Genomic DNA, 22209 nt, shown 5'->3' on the forward strand with positions numbered 1-22209 from the left:
AGTAGAAAACTGACAAACGTAAACATTTCTAATATTTAATATTTCAAGTTTAATATTTGGAGTATTAGTATCATCATATCTTTGGTCTGTATACATTTTCATATTGTTAGATTTGAAGGACTTTATTGTTCTCTTGCTGATCAGTTTGAAGCCGATCACTAATTTTAATGATATTCATATTTTGTTAATTACTATCTTTATTAGATTTAGATATATAGATTTAAAAGGTTTTTCAAATAAATATATGAACAAGAATTTTACAAATCTAATGCACCTCTGTCATGCTGAAAGAATTACTGACATGTACTGAATTTATACCATACTGTGTGTATATAGTACTGTGTGTATCTAGTACATGACAGTGACGTTTTAAACATATTTAAACAACTAAATAAGAAACATCAAAGTTAAAAACATCCTGTTATTGCAGTGTTATTAAGAGTTTTACACTCAAAGATTCAGTGAACCTGCTCATCAGCCTGATTGTTAACGAGCAGCTGTGCTGAAGTCTGTCAGCCTATGAAAAAATGAAAAGTGTCTCACAACATAAAATTTGTTTGATTTCATTTCTTACTGCATCTCATTTTTTTTAACTGTGCAGCTTTTAGTTCACGAGCACCACATAAAGCTTCATAAAGAGATTAAAATGTGTTCAGAGCTGATCCCAGGTCATCTGTTTCCACACCAGCTACACCTGCTGCAGGTGAGTTCATGAGGAGCGTCAATGTTTAAACTGTGGATCCAAATCAACACGTTCTGATCACCATTAAAGAGTTCTGTTCACAAAGACGAGTGTTGCTGTTCTCTGTCAGCTCTGTGCCCCCCCCCAGCCTGATCCAGCTAACGAGCTGCAAGCTGATTGGTCCTCAGCGGGGGGCACTCCACTAAAACCCCAAGATTACCAGAGCAGCACACAGACACGCACGCACACACACACCACAGAAGAAGAGTCGTGTAAAGAAAAAAAGACGATAACAATGGAATAACATACACGCACGCACACACGCACACAGACACATCACTCATCCATCAACACTGATTAATGATGAAGATGATGATGATTTAACTGATTATCACCTCCAGTCATCAGAACCACCACTGACACAACAACAACTACAGCTGTGTGAGTTACTGGTGTTACTGGTGATGCTGGTGGAGTCATGGCTGAGGATGTGAGTGAAGGAACATGTGTGGACAGTTGAGCCTCTCGGCCTTCAGCAGCATCATGACAAACAGAGTCTGGTCTTAAAGTGAGTGTTCAGTGTTTCAGTGTTTAGTGGATCCGACTCTCGGAGGGAAACTTTATTTTCTCCTTCACGTCGGGAATCACATCCAGATTTTCCATCACAGTGCAAAATAAAAGTGTTCCCGCAGTTTATTTATACTGAATTCCTCCTTTCTGGGCTCTTTGTGAGAGCAAACCGCAGGAACACAGTGTTCTTTTGTTCCGGCTCCTTCCTGCTTGAAAGCAGTTTGGGTTTCAAAATAAGAGTCTTGTGACAAAAGGATCCACTCTGAACTGAAGGGTTAGTGCAGAGTCATCTGCGAGGGTCTAATTTCCACCTCCCACTGCTGTTTATTCAGACACGCACAACAAAACAGCTGTTTATTTATTGTGAGACATTTTGACTGCAAATTGAAATCCTGCTTTAAATCAGTTTGGGTTTCAAAATAAGAGCACCACCCCAAAAAACGAAACAAATATTTGTGTAAGAAGTTTTATTCTATTTACATTTAAAGTTCTTTGACAGCAAAGTAAAAACATATTAACAACTTAGAAAAAATATAAATTATTTATTGCACAGGTGAATTAACGGCTCGGTGTGTTTTGGAGGTTTTTTTTTTTGGTCCTTGTGGTTTCAGTTTTCTTCATTCTGACTCTGGTGCATCCTCATTATCAGACTCCGGATCTCCTCGCGCTTCTGTCGGACTCGTTGCCGCGGAAACCAGTGGTCCAAACGTAACGGGAGGTCAAAGTGCACCACGGGATTCTGCAGAGCCAATCAGAGAGCTCAATTTAGTGCGAAGGCCACCCGAATTTACTCTGACGCCTCAGCGCCAGATCGTTAAAGTAGAGGAAGAGGTTTGTTGTGCTGGAGGCGATTTCTGTCGGTTGTTATCATCAAGGCTTCTTATTTCTTATTTGGAAAAGTCTTGCAGGTAAACAGATATCGACAACATGTACACATACATGTACTGTAGTATACAGGACATGTACTTCTACCTGCCTCCACACGTCCACACGTGTCCAAATCTGCATGACGCAGTGAAGAATAAAACGACGGCACGTTGTCGTGATCAATGAATAACGGACTGTCCTGTTAATGGATCAGCTGATGATGTTGAGTGTTTATCACGTGACTGTTGTTGTTTTCGTGAACTCAGCTGATCTTTTGTGTTCTGAGCTGTTGGATCTGAAGACGTCACTGAAAAACTGTGACGAGGCGTTTTACTGTCGTTTGATCATAAACCATCAGATCAGCTGATCATGAACCATCAGTTTCAGCCTGAGACATGCTGCATCTTATCATAGATTACACATATCAATATTATTTTCTAACAGTTTCCACAGTGTGGTTTGTGGCCCTCAGACTGACCAGAGACCCTCTATAAGGGTCCGTCTGACTCCTGCTGACTCAGCACGGGTCAGGTTCAGGATTCGGCGTTTGCATACCTGCAGGAAGCTCTCGGCGTACTGCAGCAGGTACAGACCACAGTCGCTGCTGTTGTCCTGCTGAGGAACCCGGCAGCTGGAGCTCCTCACGCTGTCGGACGTGAACAGACGAGGCGTCCCCCTCCGGACCTCCCACTCCACCTGCAGGTAGCTGAGGACAACGGGAGGCATCAGAAGGAGAACCAACTTGTACGTATTGAGTGAAAACTGCAGGAACCAAAGTTTGACGGCTGCACGTTCTCTCTTCGCTCAGCATTATGTTCAAACTGAAATCATTCAGTTCCTCTACAGTCTGCGTTAGTGACCGCTACAGAACTGAAACTCACTCTCTGAGGAGCCTGCAGACGTTCTCGTGGTACGACAGCTTCAGCGAGTCCATGACGAGAATGCACGGCCTGGAAGGACCGAGAAACCGCCATGTTAGAAAAACTACATGGACCACCTGACCTGAGACACGTCCAGTCAAACGTTCAGAGGTCAGCTTCTTCTTTCGCCGACGACTCACCTCTTTAACACTGCGTCCCTCTGCCAGCCCTGCCGACTGCACTCCTGAGGACACAAACAGAGAGACGTGATGTTCATCGTTGATGAAGAATCACCACCTCCTGTCACCTCCTGTCACCTCCCGTCGCCACAATCTGCCTTCTATTTCTGAGCTAATCTGCCGAATAATGGATAGAAACGAGTTTCTGCACAACATCAACTCCGACCTTATAAATATAAAATCATCATTTTATCCTCTGAGACATTTGGGTGAAACCTTTGAGCCAAATTTGAGAAATTCCCTGAAAGTCTTCCGAGACGTTGTGTTGACGAGAATGAGACGCACAGACGGACGTCCAGAAAACATTCAGTGTGACAGTGAGCTGTAACCGTGTCTTTACCGGCGGCTGCTGTGATCTCAGACTGACGGATGGTTTTCCTGCAGCTCGCTGTGGTCCACCTGAAACACGAGAAGAAAACAGCGTCTCAGTGTTGATGTCCACAGCTTCTGGAAATCACTGAACAGGTTTATACTGGATGATCAACATGAATGTAATGTGCTGCTCATTTCAGTGTAAAACGTGGACGTCTTGGACAGCAGCAGGTGTTATTTTGACATCATGGGCAAATAAAGAAAATGCTGAAAGGTTTGGATGGTGTCCTTTATGCAGCGTTAATGTCACATGACTGTTTCAGTGATGAACTGCACTGCCTGTGGTTGTTTTTAGAGACGTGACAGATGTTTAACCGTCATGCTGAAGTGGAAATAATTCAGGACTCATAAAAGCGATGCTGAAAAACAGAAATGGACTTCAGATTCGTTAGATGGATTATCTACGAGATGTAATTTCCATCGTTTTTCCTTTCTTTGTCATCTTATTTACAGACAACAAAGATAAAAAGTCACAAAATAAGACGTTTCGAACACCAAATGCTGGAGCTTAGTGTCTTCAGAGGAGGAGATATTTCTGTCTGGAACATTTAATCCTTTAATTTTTGGTGTGAATTGATGTGTAATTCCCACATCTGCTGCCAGTGCCCCAAATACCCCAAAACTGTCTCCCTGAACAACCCTGAAAGACATCAGAGGGACGTCTGGCGACGATTAGAGAAGCTCTGTTAAACATTACTCCGTCCATGAGACGCTGAAGCTGCCAGAAACACTTCAACAAACAGCAGCAGCTCACCTGTCACGCCCTGAAACTCCTCGTACTGAACCTCCTCCAGACCCGGGAAACAGACCACCACCAGGTACCAGTGAGCTCTGTGGACACCAGGAGAAAACCAAACAGAGCTCAGAGACCAGGACTTTGTTGTTGGTGTCATGTCATCACTGATTCTGCCAGTTCAGTTACGTCTGGGGGGGCAAAGGGCTGATTCTTCATCTTCGAGAGTCACTAAGGTTAGTTACCAACCATGACGTCACCCACTGGTTTGTGGACTTCAGCTCTGAAGCGTCCAGTTTGGTTGTTTTGAGGCAGAAGTGACCATATTTGGATGAGAGGGTGGAGTTGAGGCTTCACCTCGATCCTGATTGGATCTGACTGAGAACCCGAGGACGCACAGTCGCAACCTGTAGTCACAAGGAAGCCACGCCCTGAAGCATACGCTGCTTTATCACCTATTTCACCCTAAACGGGACCATAATTCACAGACTGAACAAGAGAGCCAGACCATAAACTCATCAGGAAACTGTTTGTAATAAATCAAGCGAGAAGTCAGATTCCATACAGACACCACCTGCTGGCCATTAGAAAGAATGCAGGCTCCACCACATGACACCTGCGTCACTGAACTGAGGACAATCTGAACAAAAAACCAACCATGGTCAAACTGAAGGAATGGGAACTGAAACAGGGTCACATCTACTCTGAAGCTCACAGCGACCCGTTCAGTTTGTGGCTGGTTGGTTGCCATTATAGATTAATTAATTCAGGAGGGGGAAATGAGTCTGGGTCGTTTGAAATGCTTCTATACTGGCGCCAATACAACACCCAGCAAAAAAAACCCATAAAAATAAAATCTGCATGAAATGACATGAATATGTGATTAAAAATAAAGTTAACATCACAAAGATGGTGAAACGCTATCACAGGAGAAGCTGCTGCAAGCTCGATCCTAAAAACTATCACACAGAGGAATGCAGGGGGAACTGATGGAGGTGTATTCGTGTGAAGGACGCGACTCGTCCTTCATGAAATAACAATGAAAGCGCAGAGAGAAGCAGGTCTGCTGCAGTCGTTGAGAAGACTCAGAACTGATTCAGCAGAGGTGACTTCAGTCGGCGGTCTGTTACCCAGTTGGCAGGTGGAGGCAGTGATGAGGTGCCTGAATTTAAGTAGAATTACAGAGTTTTTATTCAAATGTCCCAACAGAGGTCAAAACTCCAAACTGGCGTCTGTAAATCTGGGACAAAGCGCTGAGGTCAGCTCCGTCGACTCCAGAGTCAGGGCTTTTATTTCTGGTCGGTGGCGGAGGCGTAAAAAACTCGCTGCTGAAAACAGCTGACACACATTTCTATGACACGAGGTCCAATCTGCTCATCCAGACACCGAGAGGGGAACAAAAGGTCTTACTCTTGGTTAACAGGCACAAACAGGAAGTCTTTGGTGAAAATGTCGACATGGCGGGTCCACGTCTTTACTCTCTGATGCCTCGTGTGTCGATCACTGAAAAACCAAAGAAACCAGGTGAGAGGAGGGCTTAGACTGACTGACGCTGTCTCTGAGAGCGAAGAACAAGCCGAAAAATAGTTTCTGAATGTTTTCTGAGACAAAATGACATTTTATTTGAGCAACAACGTTCCCTTCATCTTTACTTTTAACAGAAATACTCATGACACCTGCAGAGTCACGTGACCCAGGAATGAATGCTGATTGAATCTTTTCCCACTGAAGACAAAAGAGGCTTGAAGGATCGATTACATTTTGTAAAGTGATTAAATAAAAGCATGTCGTCCACATAAAGAGACACATTTAAGGTCTTTTCACTGCAGGATTTTCACTGTTTTCAGCTGAGCAGATAACCACATTGTTTATCTTTTACACAGCGGGGTTTGAACGATATACCCGTGATGATTTTTTATTTTCTGATCGGAGGTCTTACGGGACAGACGGGGCGTCGTTCTCTCCGGCCGCTCGACGTCTGCTCAGCTGTTTGTAGAAGAAACTGCTGAAGACGTGACTCCGTTCGGCCACCGAGCCTCCGACTCCCTCCAGGAAGAGATACCTGCAGGAGGAGATGACCACCCCTGCTGGTGACTGACAGGAACTACAGGCAGCTTCTCAGGCAACACATCCTGTTTCTTTGAATTTGATTTCATTGACTGAAAAACTCTCTCATAAGCTACTTTACTCAGAATGGGCATAAATATATTTTATGAATAAAAATGTACACTTGGTGCTGCAGATAAGTTCTGTATGTCTGTTCACATGCAGAAATGTTCCCAAAGCGTCTAACACACTTACTACATTCTTAAAATATATATAAAAGCATGTCGTCCGCATAAAGCGAGACTTTTTCTTTCTGTCTTACAGAATCCTGGTGTTCCAGACGTGCGTGGGGCCCTAAAACCATGTTGATGTGTGAAAGTGCAGTTTTCTGAAAATCTTTAAACGTGAAAAATGTTTTGTCTGAATAAAGTCAGCGTCCTGTTGTTGTCGTCTGACGGACTGACTTGAGGTAGAAGTCGATGATGACGTCGTTGAGGAACTTGCTGCTGTCCAGACAAGCCAGGTCCTCCTTTGTCACTGTGATCCGGCCTTTACAGGGCGCCGCCGGATACTGGATCAGCCTGAGGACCACATACAGAAAGCTGTACAGAGTTGCTCCTTTGGCTTCATGAGACTTCCAGCGCACACCTGAATCATTCTAACCTGGTTCAGGTAAACATTCTGGACTGGTCGAGTTGGTTTTACCTGGTGGAAAGCTGCTGCTGACCAGAGGAAACCAGACTGGACTTTCTTCGGTTGTTCCTCACCTGACTGGAATTCTCCTGAAAGAAACAGATGCTTTTTAAAAGTTTGCTCTGGCAGATTTTGACGCTGGTTGGGGGCAACAAGCGTAGAAATGGGTCTGAACTTTCTGTGACCAACACACACTGAACCTCCTCCAGGAGTCACCTCATCAGCTCTGAGCCACCGGCGCCACCAGCTAACGGCTAACAGGCTCATAAAAAGGACGGCAGAGGATTAGATATCACTGCAGGAGAGTGAGCGAGGGGGGGGCAAAGGCAGAAGCAAAGGCAGCCAAGGAGGAGAAGCTCAATGAGGGAAAGAGGCAACTAGAAGGACACATGGCAGCAGCAAAGGAGGCAGAGAAGGTGAGGGAAGGAGCCTCACAAGGGCACGAGGGAAGGAAAGAAATGAGGGAAGAAAGAAAAGGAAAGGAAAGAAGAGAAGGAGGAAGCAAGAGCGGGAAGAAAAGAAGGAGGGAGGGAAGAACTGAAGTAAGGAAGGAAAAAGGAGAGAAGAAAGGAAGGGAAAAAATCAGGGAAGGAAATAAGGGAGGAAAGGAGAGAAGGAATGAAATGAGGGAAGGAAGAAAAGGGGAGGCCTGGAAAGAATGAAAAGGGGGAATAACTGAAGGTAGGAAATGAGGAAAGGAGAGAGGGTTAGAAACAAGAGAGAGAAGAAAAGGAGGCAACTGATGGAAGGAAGGAAAAAGGGAAAGAAGAGAAGGAAGGAAACGACGGAAGGAAGAAAGGGGGAGTTAAGGAAAGGAGGAAAGGAGAGAAGGAAGTAAAGGAGGGAAGGTGAGATGGAAAAAAGGAGAGAGCAAAGGAAATGAGGTAAGGAGAATGAAGGAAAGAAAGGAGGAAAGGAGAGAAGGAAGAGAGGGAGAAAAATAGAACAGAAAACAAGGAAGGAAGGAAGAAATGAGGAGGGAGGAGGAGTCTCACTGCAGAGAGTCCAAGCAGTCCGAGGAGGTGCTGGTCCACAGGAGGAGGACTGCTGTGTAGGAGCAGCAGCCCATCGGTCCACTCCAGAGGGGAGGTCGGCCCGCCGGAGGAAGAGGAGCATCCCTTCCTGTACTCCTCCATGTCCAGGATGGAGGCCAGCAAGGCGGCCTGGAGCTCCTGCAGCTGCTCCTTCAACACCAGCAGGAGGAAGGAGCACGATGGGCCTGAGGAACCAGGAGACCAAAATAAGACACAACTCATGAGGCGGCATGCTTTTTTTACAGGACTCAGAGACTTCAGAAACCAGCCCAGTTTGACCAGTGTCTGGTCCTGCTGGCCCCAGTCTGATCAACTGGGCCAGTGTCAGGATGTAGTGTTCCAGTTTGACGAGTTCCCAGCGGCTCATTAGCCCAATATGACCAGTTTTAGGCTGTATCATCTTTAACCAGTGTGCAGACATATCAGCTCTTGAAGTACTGGCCCAGTTTAACCCAGTTCAGGCCCAGTTTGACTAGAATCTAGAAATAATAGCCCACTTTGACCAGTATATGGACATATCAGTCCAGTCTGACCAGTCTCTCGATGTACTGGCCCAGTTTAACCCAGTTCAGGCCCAGTTCCTGAACGTACTGGTCAGAGACAGATCTGTCTGACCAGTCTCTGGCTGTAAACTGGCCCAGTTTGACCAGTTTGTCCAGCGGTTACACAACAGAAACACGGTGAGTATTTCTCTCCTGTCTCTGAGCTGAAACCTCAACATGTTTTCACCCTCGGGACTCTTTGGCACCGTTCAGTGTTTTTCCCGTTCGGACATGAAATCCGCTCTACAACTCCCTGTGATTGGCCGCTGGCGCAGGAGAGGCCACCCGATTGGCTGTCTGGTACCTGCCCAGCGTTGGAGCGTTGCAGAAGCTGTCAAAAGTTAATTTTCCATGAAGGCTCACAGCTCCAGTCGAGCTTTCATTCAGAAAAACTCCTGCAGAGCAGACGCTGCTGCAGAGATGGTCTGTGTGAGAGCAGGAATCACTCCGTGGTGAAAACAGCCTGAACTGTGAGGTCAGCGGCTGCAGCACAGCGACTCTGACTTTACTCAACCTTTACCTGTATTTACCTGTAAGTTCACTCTGTTGTCCAAACACAACTTTTTGTTTTTTCTTCGTTGTGGTTTGGGACATTTATGGTTGAAGGAAACAGCGTCAGAGTGAGCGCTCACTGTGTTTTTACTGCTCTCTCAAAAACAAACCGAGTGTGTGGAAACTGTGTGATGATGGAAACTACATGGAGTTTTTTCTGACCGTGCCAACATATTACTTCTCTGATTACACATCAGTGTGTGCGGGACGAACTCTGCGGCTTGTTTTTCTGTGTGTGTTCACGCTGCGAAGCGAAACGCGTCCGACAACCAGAAAAGCTGACATATACTGAAGGAAACTGAACTGAGCTCGCAGCTGAACATGTGCAGTTCGATCAGTTTCAGTGGCTTCACATGTTGAGCGTTCTCAGCTTTCAAAACCGTCTTTATATGAGAGGAATAAGACATTTAAGGAAATGAAGTGCTGAAAGAAGTTGAAGCAACAGTTAAAATGGAAATGCTGGAATTAATTTAAGTTTCATTTTAAGTGTAAATGCTAAATGAAGCTGATGTGACAGTTTTTGTGTTTGAAGCTGAGGTGTTAGCTGAACTGAAAGTGTTAGCTAAAGTTGAAGCACTGAAAGGAGATGAAGTGAAAACGCTAAAAGCAGTACAACATTTCAACTACTTGCAGCACTTTGTAAGTGCTAAATTAAAGCTGTAGTATCAGCTGAAGTGGAAGTGCTGATAGAGGTGTAAGTGTGAAATGCTAACACTGAAAAGAGGAGAAAAGTGAGTGATAGTCAGTGTAAAAACTGAGGGAAGCTGAAGTGACAGTTAATATGGACGGGCTGAAAGGAGTTGAGCTTTTTAAATTCAAGCTTTGACATAAGTGGAAACTAAAGTTTCTGAATATGCACAAATATGAGTACAGATTAAGTGCTGATGGGAGTTGAAGTGTTGCATTTCAAACACTGAAAGGAACTGAAGGTCAAGCGTACATAGCAGTTCATGTGTTACTTTGAGTTCACGCACTGAGAGTAACTGAAGTTCAGGAACCAAAAGGAATTGAAGTGAAAATGCAGAAGTTCAAACAGGGAAAGGAGGTGAAGTGAAAGTAATGAAGTGTTTGTTCAGGTTCAAGTGTTGAAAGGAGTTGAGGTGAGAATGCTAAAAGCAACAGAAATGTTTCCTGAAGCATATGAAAATCAGGTTTCACCACTCGGTGACTGACATACGGAGCATGAGGTGGAAGTGTTCGTTGAAGTGAATGCACTGAAAGGAGGTGAAGTGGAATTATTGAGGACGTCGAAGTGAAAGATGAAATTCAAACCACTGAAGGATGTGAGGTGAAAGTGCTGAAAGGATCTGAAGAGTTAGTTTAAGTGGAGCGACGTGCTACCTGAAGCGGAGGTGGAGGTCTGGATGGCGGACAGCTCCGTCTGCAGGAGGCCGGCCTGAGCGTCAGTCACCCACAGGAAGAGCAGTGAGGGGGCGGGACCTTTCCACCCGGCCAATAGAGCCCCGCCCTGAGCCACGCCGCCGTCCCAAACACCATAACCCCGAACTTGAGACGCCACCACGACGACCTCCGTCTCCTCAGCTCCTTAGAGGGGGAGGGAGCCATGAACACTCATTTTAATGATGCAAAACAAAAAATCTAAACATCCACATTACTAATAATTAAAAACACGAAGCTCAGCTAAGTGTATTTCTTCAGATTTCATCATTAGATGACACATCAGGAACCAGAAAACAGACCACAATCCTTTGTCGTGGAAACAGAACTGTGTCGTTACCTTTCACGGGAATAGTGATGCCGTTTTCAGTGACCTACACAGAAAAAGAGAAAAAGCAGACAAAGCGTCCATCAGCCACACGAATTCTACATTTTTCAGACTTCTAAAAATGATCAGAGAAGGAAAAAGAGTCTTTGGTGGAAATACTCTCGGCTCACTGCAGTCTGGAAGGTTTAAAGTGGAGATATGAGAAAAATAAAATGTACTGTTGTTGCGACCATTCGTGACTTTAGCTGCTTTTCACTCTGTGAGTCTGTGTGTGTGCTACATGTCGTCCTGGAGACCCCCCCCCGCAGCAGGAAGTACCACAGGAGCTGTTTCCTGGACTTCGCCGGGTGTTTCTATGTCTGTGGACAGATTTCGTCAGTTTCAGCTGCAGGTGTCCCAGCTTCAGTCATTTCCGTCCCGTTGAAGATGCTCGGTAAAATGAAGCCATGAAACAACTTGGCTTTGATCGGCGCATTAAAGAGGCAGCTGTGACTGATCACCCCCCCGGCCCATGATCTCACAGCAGTGATGGTTCCTTCAGATGCATCAACACTGCTCACTGTTCTTCACCTGTTTCTCTCACATCCTGTGTTTCATCACACACTGACTCGGCGTCAGCTGACGTGAGACGGTCTCTCGTGTGTGTTTCTGAATTAATAAACTGTCAGAATTAAGTGAAAATCATACGATTATTCTGAATTCATTTGTTTTCATTTGGTTATGACTGATGTTGAGATGAAAAGCTCCTCTGCAGCTCTTCATGAAGACTGATGACGGTGCTGATTTTCATTTGGACGGTAAACGACATCTAACAGTGTTCATTATATTTCAGTTGTGTGTTTTTATGGAAGCATTTGAACTCCTCCGTGCTGCCGCCGTGCATCACTGTCAGTGGTCCAAAGGTGCTCAGGGGATCAGTGAACAGGATCCATCAGCCTGAACGTCTTCAGCCTGACGGCAGCCGGTCCAAACTGGTCAGAAATGACAACGATATAAACAGAATAAATAAAACCTGTCTGTGTTCCTGTTGGAGAGTCTGTCAGATTCTCTGCATGTGGTTCTTGACATGCTGACCCACTAACCTCCTCCTCTCCCGCCCACCTGGTTTTTACGGCGCTCTAATTGAACCCGGCGTGCTGCCATCAGACCCGAGCTATGTCTTAATTGCTCGTTAAAGTCTGAAATCTTAACGGTTCGCAGCTTCGGCGGGGAGTTTCTCCGCCCTCTGGCCACGAAGCACGCCGAGCTGTTCCACCAAAGTTTGACTCGCTGCCCGCTTCATCACCTCCGCAAGGCTGGGATGGGGGTTTTCTGGTGCTGTCGCCGTGACAACGGTTTGGTGTTTGATGCCAAAATGAACGAGGTGTTCCCTGATGGGACTGCTGAGCCTGAGCAGAGCTAAAGTTTGGCTCTCAGTCACTGTGTTGCTCTTTTGTTCATATTCTATAGTAGAGACACTTTAGTGTAAGAGTACACACACACACACACACACACATATGCAGAAACACAAAAAAACAAACAAACAAGATTTGTTGTACTGAAAACACCTTGTAAAACACATGTGAATAATTAAAACTACAGTACAAGCATCAGAAACCAATTATGGGCCAATCAAATTAGTGTGTGTGTGTGTGTGTGTGTGTGCATGTGCGTGTGCGTGTGTGTGCGTGTGTGAGAGAGAGAGAGAGAGAAAGCTGGAACAGGACATGGAAAAAGAGAAACTAGGTGAAAGTGTTTAAGTCAGCCAGAAACGCTGAAACGTCCCACAGCAGCTGCTTGACAGCGAACACACCACTGACAGTGTGTATACTGACCTGAACATACATTCAGCATACATGACACATGTGTACATGTACAGGAAGTACAAGTACAAATGTGTACAGGAAGTACGTGTACACACATGTACAAGAAGTACGTGTACACACATGGACAGGAAGTACCTGCACACACATGGACAGGAAGTACATGTACACACATGGACAGGAAGTACGTGTACACACGTGGACAGGAAGTACATGTACACACACATGTACAGGAAGTACGTGTACACAAATGGACAGGAAGCACGTGTACACACATGTACAGGAAGCACGTGTACACAAATGGACAGGAAGCACGTGTACACACATGGACAGGACGTGTACACACATGGACAGGAAGTACATGTACACACATGGACAGGAAGTACGTGTACACACGTGTACAGGAAGCACGTGTACACACATGGACAGGAAGCACGTGTACACACATGGACAGGAAGTACGTGTACACACATGGACAGGAAGCACGTGTACACACATGGACAGGAAGTACGTGTACACAAATGGACAGGAAGCACGTGTACACACGTGGACAGGAAGTACGTGTACACACGTGGACAGGAAGTACATGTACACACACATGTACAGGAAGTACGTGTACACACATGTACAGGAAGCACGTGTACACAAATGGACAGGAAGCACGTGTACACACATGGACAGGACGTACGTGTACACACATGGACAGGACGTACGTGTACACACATGGACAGGAAGTGTATGGAGGGTGAAGAGAGGAGCAAACACAAACCTTTGAACTGAACAGTGAAGTTTGTGGCGACTGATTCTGAGTCAGTTATTCATTTAAAGTAGTTGAGCTGCTCGATTGTGACAAATATCATCATCATTATTATTATTATCAATATTTAGATGACAGTAATTTAACTGAACGTTGTAACGGTGGATTTCCTGCAGCTTTAAATATAATTCATCTGAAAAACAACTGAGAGGTCATATAATCAGTTAGTCCTTTGAAACTGTAGGTCAATAAAAATCAAACAGTTCAGCACTGGATGTTTTAAAGCGCCATCCTGGACTCACCAACATCTCGCCATTGGCGTCGGCGTGCGTCAGGCCGGCATGAAGCGAGCTGAACTCCAGCTGCAGGAACAAAGGTGTCGACGGCTTACATTCGTCCACTTCACCTTTGGAAGGGCCGGCCTGCCGAGCCTGTCAGACAACGCACAGGTACGCATCAACACACATGCAGTTTGAGAGTGATCGCAGAAGGAAACTCAGACAAACAAAAAGGATTTTACAACATTTCTTGAAACTTAGTCAGTAAAAACTCGTTTTGACATCAGAACAGACAAGAATTCAACACCAGGCTCCTGAAACTAGGCTGTCTGACTGGTGATCAGCATCCTCGGTCCAAAAACAGATCTGGGTCACGTCACGCTGGTGTTTCAGTCTTTAATAGACCAACACTTCCCCTGCGACAGGACGAAGCCCTCGTTTTATGGAGACCCGCAGCTGGTTTGGAGATCGGGGTCAGTAAACACAACAACAAACACTCAACAGTCCATTCACATCCAATCTGGATCTGCTTACAGTCCCACCAGGGGTCTGACGATTGTTTACAGGCCCGCAAACCCACAAATAAACTTCATGACCCACTTCAACCTCAGACATGCAACAGAGGCCCCAAAGTCAGACCTGAGACCCAGACCGGTCAGACTGGAAACCAACCTGGACCAGTTTCAGATCAGAAAACGTTCACGTAGACCTTCTTTATCCTGTTTACAGGAAAATCACTGCAGGAATGAGGACAAAGAGCATGACGTGTGTTCATGCTAGTTCTGATCGAGAGAGCGACGAATGCAGGAACATCTTGTCTGCATGTATCATCGTGTTCACGGGTCATCAGGCTGACTGGATGCAGATAAAATCAAAGATCAGCGTCTCTTTGGAGCTTTCTGAGACCCCGACGCGCTCAGTGAGACTTCTGTCGCCGCTGATGAGATGCTGTTTCTGGTTTCGGAGGGCACATGAGTCCACCAGATGAAGGTTTTGTTCTCCACATCAGGTCTGGGATCAGAACAGCTGCAGGTGGACTCTGGAAATTAAAGCCTGCTGCCGTTGAACATGACTCACGGAGGAAACGGCGGCGCGCCGGAGCCACTCCGATGCTCCAGTTTGCTCGAGGAATGACCTGGCTGACTGAAGCCTCGGGGCTCGACCTGGAATCTGGGTCTTTGTTTCTGTGCGCCGACGCCGGGCCGGTGGTTCAGTCGACGACCACGGAGGGTCGACTCCCTCTGAGGTCTGGAGGGATAATTACGAGTTTACTGCGACGTTTTATAGTTTTGTCCTTCATTCCTGTAATAACACTGAGTTTTAGAAAGGACTCAGACCACGTTAGTCCAGTACAAAGCCTGCGTCGCTGCATCGGTCTATGTGCTGAAGGATGAAGGGTCAAACCGACCCTCTGGAAGGGTCTCGGACTCTGGCAGGACGGCTGTCTCAGGTGTGTCTCCTACCTGTATCTGGTCCGAGTTTCCCAGAGGAGATTTCTCCACCCGGCCGCTGTGATGGGACGTCCTGTTCCCTCCATCTCCACCGTCCTCACCCTCCTCTTCCTCCTCGCTCGACAGCACGACTGATGGAGGAAATAAAGGAACGTCAGCACTGCATGCATTCGCTTTAATGTCATTATTCATCTTTCAAACATTGAAAAGTAGTTCTTGGAACCAGGTGAGTCTGCCTTTAACCTGCCCCCCAGGTATGACAGGTGAGTCCAGGTCCACTCACTGGGTTCTGTCGGGGCGTGTTTGGGTTTCTTCTGTCGGAGCTGCAGGACGGCCGACCTGTTGGACGTCTTCTGCTCTCTGAACTGCCTCCACCTCTGTCTCTCCTTCTCCCTCGGATCCTCCTTCAGGTCGCCGCCGGCGGCGAGCCACGCCGTCCTGTCCAGACTCCGCCTCCTGTCGGCCGTCGTCCTCGGCGAAGGGGTCCCCGGAGACGGCCCGCGGATGTTTCTGGTTCTGGGCGGAGACGCAAAGTCGTATTCTGACGTCCCCGACGAGTTCTTCTTCTGCGGCTTTGGAGCTTCTTCGGCGTTTCCTCCGTCGCTCTGAAGAAAACAAACATCAGCAGGTTGAAGGAACATTTTGTTTCTTGTAAAACCAGAACCGGACCTCCACACGAGATCTGTCTCTCAACATTTTATTCCCTGTTGTGTTGATCTGATCGCTGCCCAGTGACAACAGCCGTCACCAAAGATGACGCCCACTGAGCCTCATCAAAACCCTGCTCGTGACCTTTGACCTTTACCTTCCCCTCAGCGGCGCCTCCGCCGAACTTCACTCGTCTCCACGTTCTCTCTGCCGGCGTCAGTGAACCCAAACTCCCAGCATGCCCTTCGCCTCGCAGCTCCGCCAGCGAGTCCGGAGACTCCACAGAGATGCTTCTGGTCGACAGGGACGAGGCTGGAGGTGAAAACGGCCGCAGAGTCCAGATTAACATGAACGACTGAGCGTTTATACAGACGAAGAGTGAATTCTGATTCCTGATCAAACAGTGGACAGATAAAAGATGATAAAATATCAAAATAGGGCTGCAGTTTAACAACAGAAACTCACCACAAAGCTCACTTTTCTTCTTCTGTGGTGGTGGAGACAGAGGCTCTGAGGACACATCAGGCTGCAGCAGCCGGTCTGACGCTCTCTTAGGACGCCATCTGGTGGACAAAACATGGAACAGCGCATCGATCCAGAGAAAACAGCTTGCTGCACAAATCCGCTTTTAAAAAACTCTCAGTTTCAGAAGCTTTCACGTGCATGAAAAGTGCAGCAGCAGGTCAAACCTCGCGTCTTTAAACCTGCTGCTACTCTCAGCAGGACGCTCGCAATCTTTCAAACACTCTGTCCGCACTGCTGCTGCCCACTGGTGTGTTTACATGTCGGGTGGGTCGATTATGGGAGGCGCGTCTCAGGTTAACCTCTGAGAATTTTCAGTGATTTCTGGGGGTGCAGAGGACAAAATAACTGGATTTTCTCTGGAAAATAAATTCAAAATGGAACCAGGGTCAACAGATAATAACATGACTGCACGTGGAGTCGAAAAACTCACTTTACTGTCTCGTTCTTCTCTTCCTCCCTTTAATTTCAACAGAATTTAGCTGAATTTCCTTCATTCACCCCAATTTATTATTTATTATTTATTTTTGGATTTCTCACTGTGTCTCTTCCAACAAGGGTGACCAGATGTCCTGCTTTGTGCGGGACAGTCCCGCATTTTAAAAACTTTTCACACGTCCTGCAAATTGAGATAATGTCCCGCATTTACTGACAGTGGCGCTTGATTTTTTTTTAAACGCAGTCTCACCGTAGGCTATAATCTGGCGCTTATCAAACAGCTGTGTGTATGTGGTCGGGAGACGGGAGAGCTGTCATAAAGGCAAAGAGTGGGAAACCGTTTACTCCTCCTGTAGTGTAGTGACTGCACCAAAGTATTTTGTGATGTTTGTCAGAGCAAGTTTTCCGTTTCACACGGAGGTGAATATGACGTGAGACGACACCAACAGTCCGAGACTCAAAAGAACAGTTCCCACTCCATGAATACGTTCCTGCTGAAGCCCAAACAAGACTCCAACACAGATAAGGAGACAGCAGCTGAACTAACGAGCGTCCATATATGTATATCAGATTTTATTTATCTATTGTTTCATGGAGGGCCAAATCTTTTACCTTGTGGCACCTTTATCACCACAAGGTGGCATTGTTCAGTCAATAACAGGTTAATACAGATAATTTGAAATGCATTTTTGGTGTAGGCCTAATTAGTCGATTACTGTTTGTGAACTGAATGCGTGAGGTGAGCTCCTTCTGCACCATTGTTTCTGTTCAGATTGTTTGATTTGATCTGTAGAGGCTGTAGGCGAATGGAGCTGTTGTTACTTCAGTAACATACAGTCCATCTTACTTACTAATATGTGCTTCAGTATTGTTCTATTAGAACAAACACTTTAATAGTGTGGTGTTTATCTTTAATATCTTTTGGTGCCGTCAGTACCACAATGTGGCATTGCTCAGTAAATAACAGGTTAATACATAATTTAAAATGCATTTGGTGTAGGTCTAATTAGTCTGTTATTCTGAACTGCATGAGTGAGGTGACCTCCTGACAGCATTTTTTTTTTCAGATTGTTGGATTTGATTTGTTGAGCCTATAGGCAAATGGAGCCTTCTTCAGTAGCCTACGTCTTGTACTTGAAAATGTGGTTCATTATTGTTCAGGACAAACACTTTAATGTTGTGCTGTTTGGAGCTGAGCTGAGGTTTTGTTGTTATTTTACATGAACCTGGGAAAGTTGCATTAAAATAAAATATCATATACTCGAGCAGAATACTACACGCTGAAGCTACACGCAGTGTGTCTGCACCTTCTGTGTACTTAACTTTTAGGTCCACACACATACTTAACTAATTATATACATTTTAGTATATTGGCACATTTCATTTTCATTGGTATACTTTATTGTCCACTGGTATATTTTATTCTGTCGGTACATTTCACTTCCATATTTTATTGTTTATTGTTTCGTATATTTTATTGCCTTAGCATATTTTCATTCTGTTATATTTTTAATTGCTTTTACAAATATTTTTATTGCATGTTGGTTTATTTTATTTTATTATAGTTATCTTAATTTTATTCTTTCTAGTCTTCTTATGTTTTATCTTTAAATTTCATTGACATGCTCAATGACAATAAAGACTCTTGAATCTTGAATACCGGTAGATTTTTTAAAAATTAATTATTGAAGACAACCACGACATCTTGGTGTCCCACATTGTCCCACTCAGATGTAGTCCCTGTCCCACATGTGGTAAATTGGGATCTGGTCACCCTACGTCCAACATATGAAGCTCTTGATGATGCGTTATCTCATGGAAAATGCAAAGCGCTTCCTAACAGTCGCTGGCCTGTCTCCCAAAGCCTCGTCCTTCCTGGAGCATGAAGACGTCTCTTTGGTAAGAATCAGCCGAGTTTTTTCTTCGTTCTCGTGATTTTCGGACATATGACAGCTGTTAGTTTGTGTGAGCAGCTTTTGTTTGGACTGGTGTGATGCGTGGACATATTTCTGTTCTGTTCACGGCTCTGTGTCATGGCGGCTCGCACACGAAGCCACTGATTAACTTCCCTGTAAATCAACACATCTGTCTGTCAAACCAACCGTCACCCTGGTCGCCTGCCTCGCCGTGCCAATCTGCAGGCTGTCTGTCAGTGAACTGTCCACATTATTGACATTTGACCTCGATGAAGTTAAACTCACAGACATCACTGATCGGTTGTTTCTGTTCGATGATCAGATCTCATATCTGACACCTGCAGCATTACAGCAAAATGCATTTTGAAGCATTTCAGGTCACCTAAACGCCACGTTTATATAACGTCAGTGACGTCAGCGTCCAACCTTCTCACGTTATTGTGAACTCACCCGTTTGAGACACAGGCCGAGGATGACTCAGCTCTCTGGCCAGGCTGTGATTGGTGGCGCCAGCTTCCTGTTGCTCTGTGATTGGCTGTTGATGCTCGTCTGTCTGGGCTGTTGAGTCCCAGCAGGCTTTTGACCACGTTCCTGAAGAGAGGCTGTGTGCTGAACAGAAGTTAAAAACAGGTTTAACTTTGCTTTCCTTTAGCTTCAGATTGATTTCACAAACTCAGTTTTTACTGTTGCCGGCTGTTGTAATGAACACTGCAGCCTGTAGGGGGCACTGTACAAACCTCTGTCTGTTTGTTGAGGAGCCCAGAGAGTTCCCAGCATGCATCCTGCCAGCTCCCCCTCTGCTGGACTGATCCCCGTAACTCTGCTATGACAGAGACAGTAATTACACCTTAAAGAGGTCCAACAAACAAACCAGGAAGACACATTTATAAGAGCTCACAGCGTCGTAATACCACCTAAAATAATGAACAGCACAGGTACAAAACCAACAGATCAATAATTCCACCTTAAAGGACCCAACGGTTCGGACAGACCACCTTCAGACAGGCTGACAAGAACTAACAAAAAAAACCCCACCACCTTGACAAATGGGAAAAGATGAATAACACCACCTTCAGTCCTGGTGTGGCGCTCTGGAGGCGGGACAGCGGTGACTGCATGTGCACGTGGGCGGAGTCAGAACCGACTGGCTGTTTCTTCTTGGGGATTTTGAACGGCGACGCCATCCTGAAGACACAAAACAAACAACATGGACGTCAGGCTAGACCTCGAACAACAAATCCATAAAAGCACGACCATGCAGCACGAGGATGTCTCCAGACCAAACTCCATTCCAACATCTGAGACACCTGTTCTCATAAATGTCATGAGAGTGAACTCATGATGTTTGGAGAACATGATCCTGCTTCCAAAAACACATAAACCAGAATGTGATCACCTGCTGATTCTCTCTGACAGAAACTGACCTGAAAACAGCACAAAGTCAATATATTTACTGTCTGAGCTCATCAGCTTCATTGATTTCTGTAAATATCTGCTGATTCTGGATCTGATGCAGCAACACGTTTCAAACAAGGAGCAACTAAAGACTGGGAAAGATGTGGAACGCTCCAGAAACACCTGTTTGGAACAATCCACAGGTAAACAGGCTCAATCAAGTGAGGATGGAGCGAGGTTCACCACTCTGTGAACACATGATGGGATAAAGGAGACTCAGGAACACTTCAGGAAAGTGTTGTCAGTAAACACAGTTTGACTGGGAATGACTGATACTGGTTTTATGTTTTCCACTTTTTTGGAATCAGGGTTGTCGATCGAGAAGTGACTTCAACTTTTGAGGGCAAAAAATCGAGTACTAACCTCAATCAGTAGTTTTCATGAAAAACAATAACGATTCTATTTGAACAGCAGATCTCCATACCAGAAATTAAGAATTTAAGAAATAAAGATAACAAAAAACACTAAGGTACCAATCTGTATTACATTATCTTAACACTGTTGTCTTTAACCATACACCATGGTGAACAACTTGTCCTCAAAATGATGCTGCCAGGTCATTTTTAATCAGACGTTTTGTAAATTAAGTTCTTGATGACAGAAATTTGAATAAATTAGTAGGTTCATGGATTTGCTCTTGGGGCTCTGGAACTGAACCTGAGACCTATTCATCATTAGAAATTCATTCATTCAATATATGAAACCAACAGAAAACTCGTGTCTGGGTGCTGCTGGGAGGTGATGTCTGTGAGAAGGTCGACGCACCAAACTACATTCAAAAACATGAGGTTTTTCAACGTAGCGTCGCTCACTCTCATAAAACATAACCATGCTATGTCAGAACTACAGTTTCCCTTAAAGTTTAGGGTGAAATACATCAAAAACAAGCACTTAACTTAAACTAATTTCAAACTTTCAAGTCATAAGTCTGCTTTTTCTTCGGCTCAGCCACTGAAACATCGCTGTATGCGCTCGTTGGGAGTGCGAGGCGTTCATAAAAACAGATACTGTTGGTGTGTAAATTATAGTTGGCGTGTTACTTGCGTGCCGAAGTAACAAGAATATTCTACTGATTCATAAAAACATTTACTTCTGTTCTACCTCAGACTGCGTCTTTATTTAAGCAGCAACGTTTAAAATAGCAGTAATGTTAAGCGGGGATCCTGCTGAGGGTGCAGTACTTGCAGGATTAACTCAGCTGCCTTTCCACTTTGGCCTCAGAAAAGGCACACAGAGTTATATCTTTTTTCAGTTCACTATTTATATAAAATTAGTTCACTGTAGTGTTGCTTACACGAAGCTAAAGCAGCTCTTAGGCTTTAAATTTACGAACCTAATGTCAGCTGGTGGACCCAGCTAAGCTGCTAACTCGGAAGCTAGCCGGCTAGCCAGTGAGCTAAGTTAGCGGCTGGCTGACGTCTTGTTGTTGTTAACTGTTCGTTAAGTCTCCGGCCGGCTCATGTACTCGGGAGATGTACTGTCCAGTTGGCAAAAAAAGTAAAAATTATTCTAAAAACATGTTATTTATTAACTGCTAGTCCGAGCAGAAGCTGTTGTCCTGAAAATATTTGACAGAACATCAGTAACGAAAAGCGTAACTACGTCACTGCGTAGAGGACGTTCTTCTTCTTCTTCGTTGAGCTTTTCCGGCAGCTGGCATCCATGATGTTGCATTACTGCCACCTTCAGGATTTATTGTCTTGATGCATTTAAAGGGGAGTTACTGTAGCGCTCCATTTCAGTACATTTACTCAAGTACTGCACACAAACGCAAAGTTGGACTAGTTTGACTTTCTCATTCTACTCCATTACACCTCAGAGGGAACTAGTATACTTTTTACTCCATTACATTTATCTGACAGCTCCAGTCACTTCACAAATGAACATTTTTACACTCTGAACACACGAAGAGTTTCTAAAATCTGATGTTTTGTTGTAAAGCAAACTCCCCAACAGTTTGTACTAGATAAGATAAAACTTAATTAATCCCACGCCGGGGAAATGAAATTGTGTCAGACAGCAGAGA

The 22209-nt window shown here is 45.1% G+C and overlaps 1 protein-coding gene across 2 annotated transcripts; it reads right to left on the bottom strand.

Moving 5' to 3' along the window:
- Positions 1-1704: 1704 nt before the first annotated feature.
- On the bottom strand, positions 1705-21773 carry senp7b (SUMO specific peptidase 7b). Of its 2 annotated transcripts, none has more exons than XM_041966606.1 (22): positions 21517-21773; positions 19799-19913; positions 19466-19551; positions 19179-19337; positions 16318-16415; positions 16010-16164; positions 15488-15809; positions 15217-15335; positions 13778-13906; positions 10929-10962; positions 10532-10735; positions 8058-8281; positions 7075-7151; positions 6834-6950; positions 6263-6385; positions 5734-5826; positions 4345-4421; positions 3559-3617; positions 3180-3223; positions 3001-3069; positions 2675-2825; positions 1705-1991 (listed from the first exon to the last, which is right to left on the bottom strand). In XM_041966606.1, exons 2-22 carry the CDS (start codon positions 19910-19912, stop codon positions 1860-1862), a joined length of 2586 nt encoding a protein of 861 aa, XP_041822540.1. In that variant the 5' UTR covers position 19913; positions 21517-21773; the 3' UTR covers positions 1705-1859. The 2 variants fall into 2 exon arrangements, with proteins under 2 accessions (XP_041822540.1, XP_041822541.1); XM_041966607.1 differs by having other exon boundaries at positions 1706-1991; positions 19466-19548.
- Positions 21774-22209: the final 436 nt, after the last annotated feature.

This window comes from Chelmon rostratus, chromosome 24 (assembly GCF_017976325.1).
Source record: "Chelmon rostratus isolate fCheRos1 chromosome 24, fCheRos1.pri, whole genome shotgun sequence".
In the NCBI taxonomy this organism is placed as follows: Eukaryota; Metazoa; Chordata; class Actinopteri; order Chaetodontiformes; family Chaetodontidae; genus Chelmon; species Chelmon rostratus.

What these genes read in the sequence shown, in the direction of transcription:
- senp7b (XM_041966606.1), bottom strand. Translation starts at nt 19,912, where the DNA reads ATGGCGTCGCCGTTCAAAATCCCCAAGAAGAAACAGCCAGTCGGTTCT. An exon ending in CAGCAGCAGCTTTCCACCAG is followed by an intron (nt 6,951 to 7,074) that starts GTAAAACCAACT and finishes TGTGGTCCTCAG; the next exon opens with GCTGATCCAGTATCCGGCGG. An exon ending in AGGGACGCAGTGTTAAAGAG is followed by an intron (nt 3,070 to 3,179) that starts GTGAGTCGTCGG and finishes CGGTCCTTCCAG; the next exon opens with GCCGTGCATTCTCGTCATGG.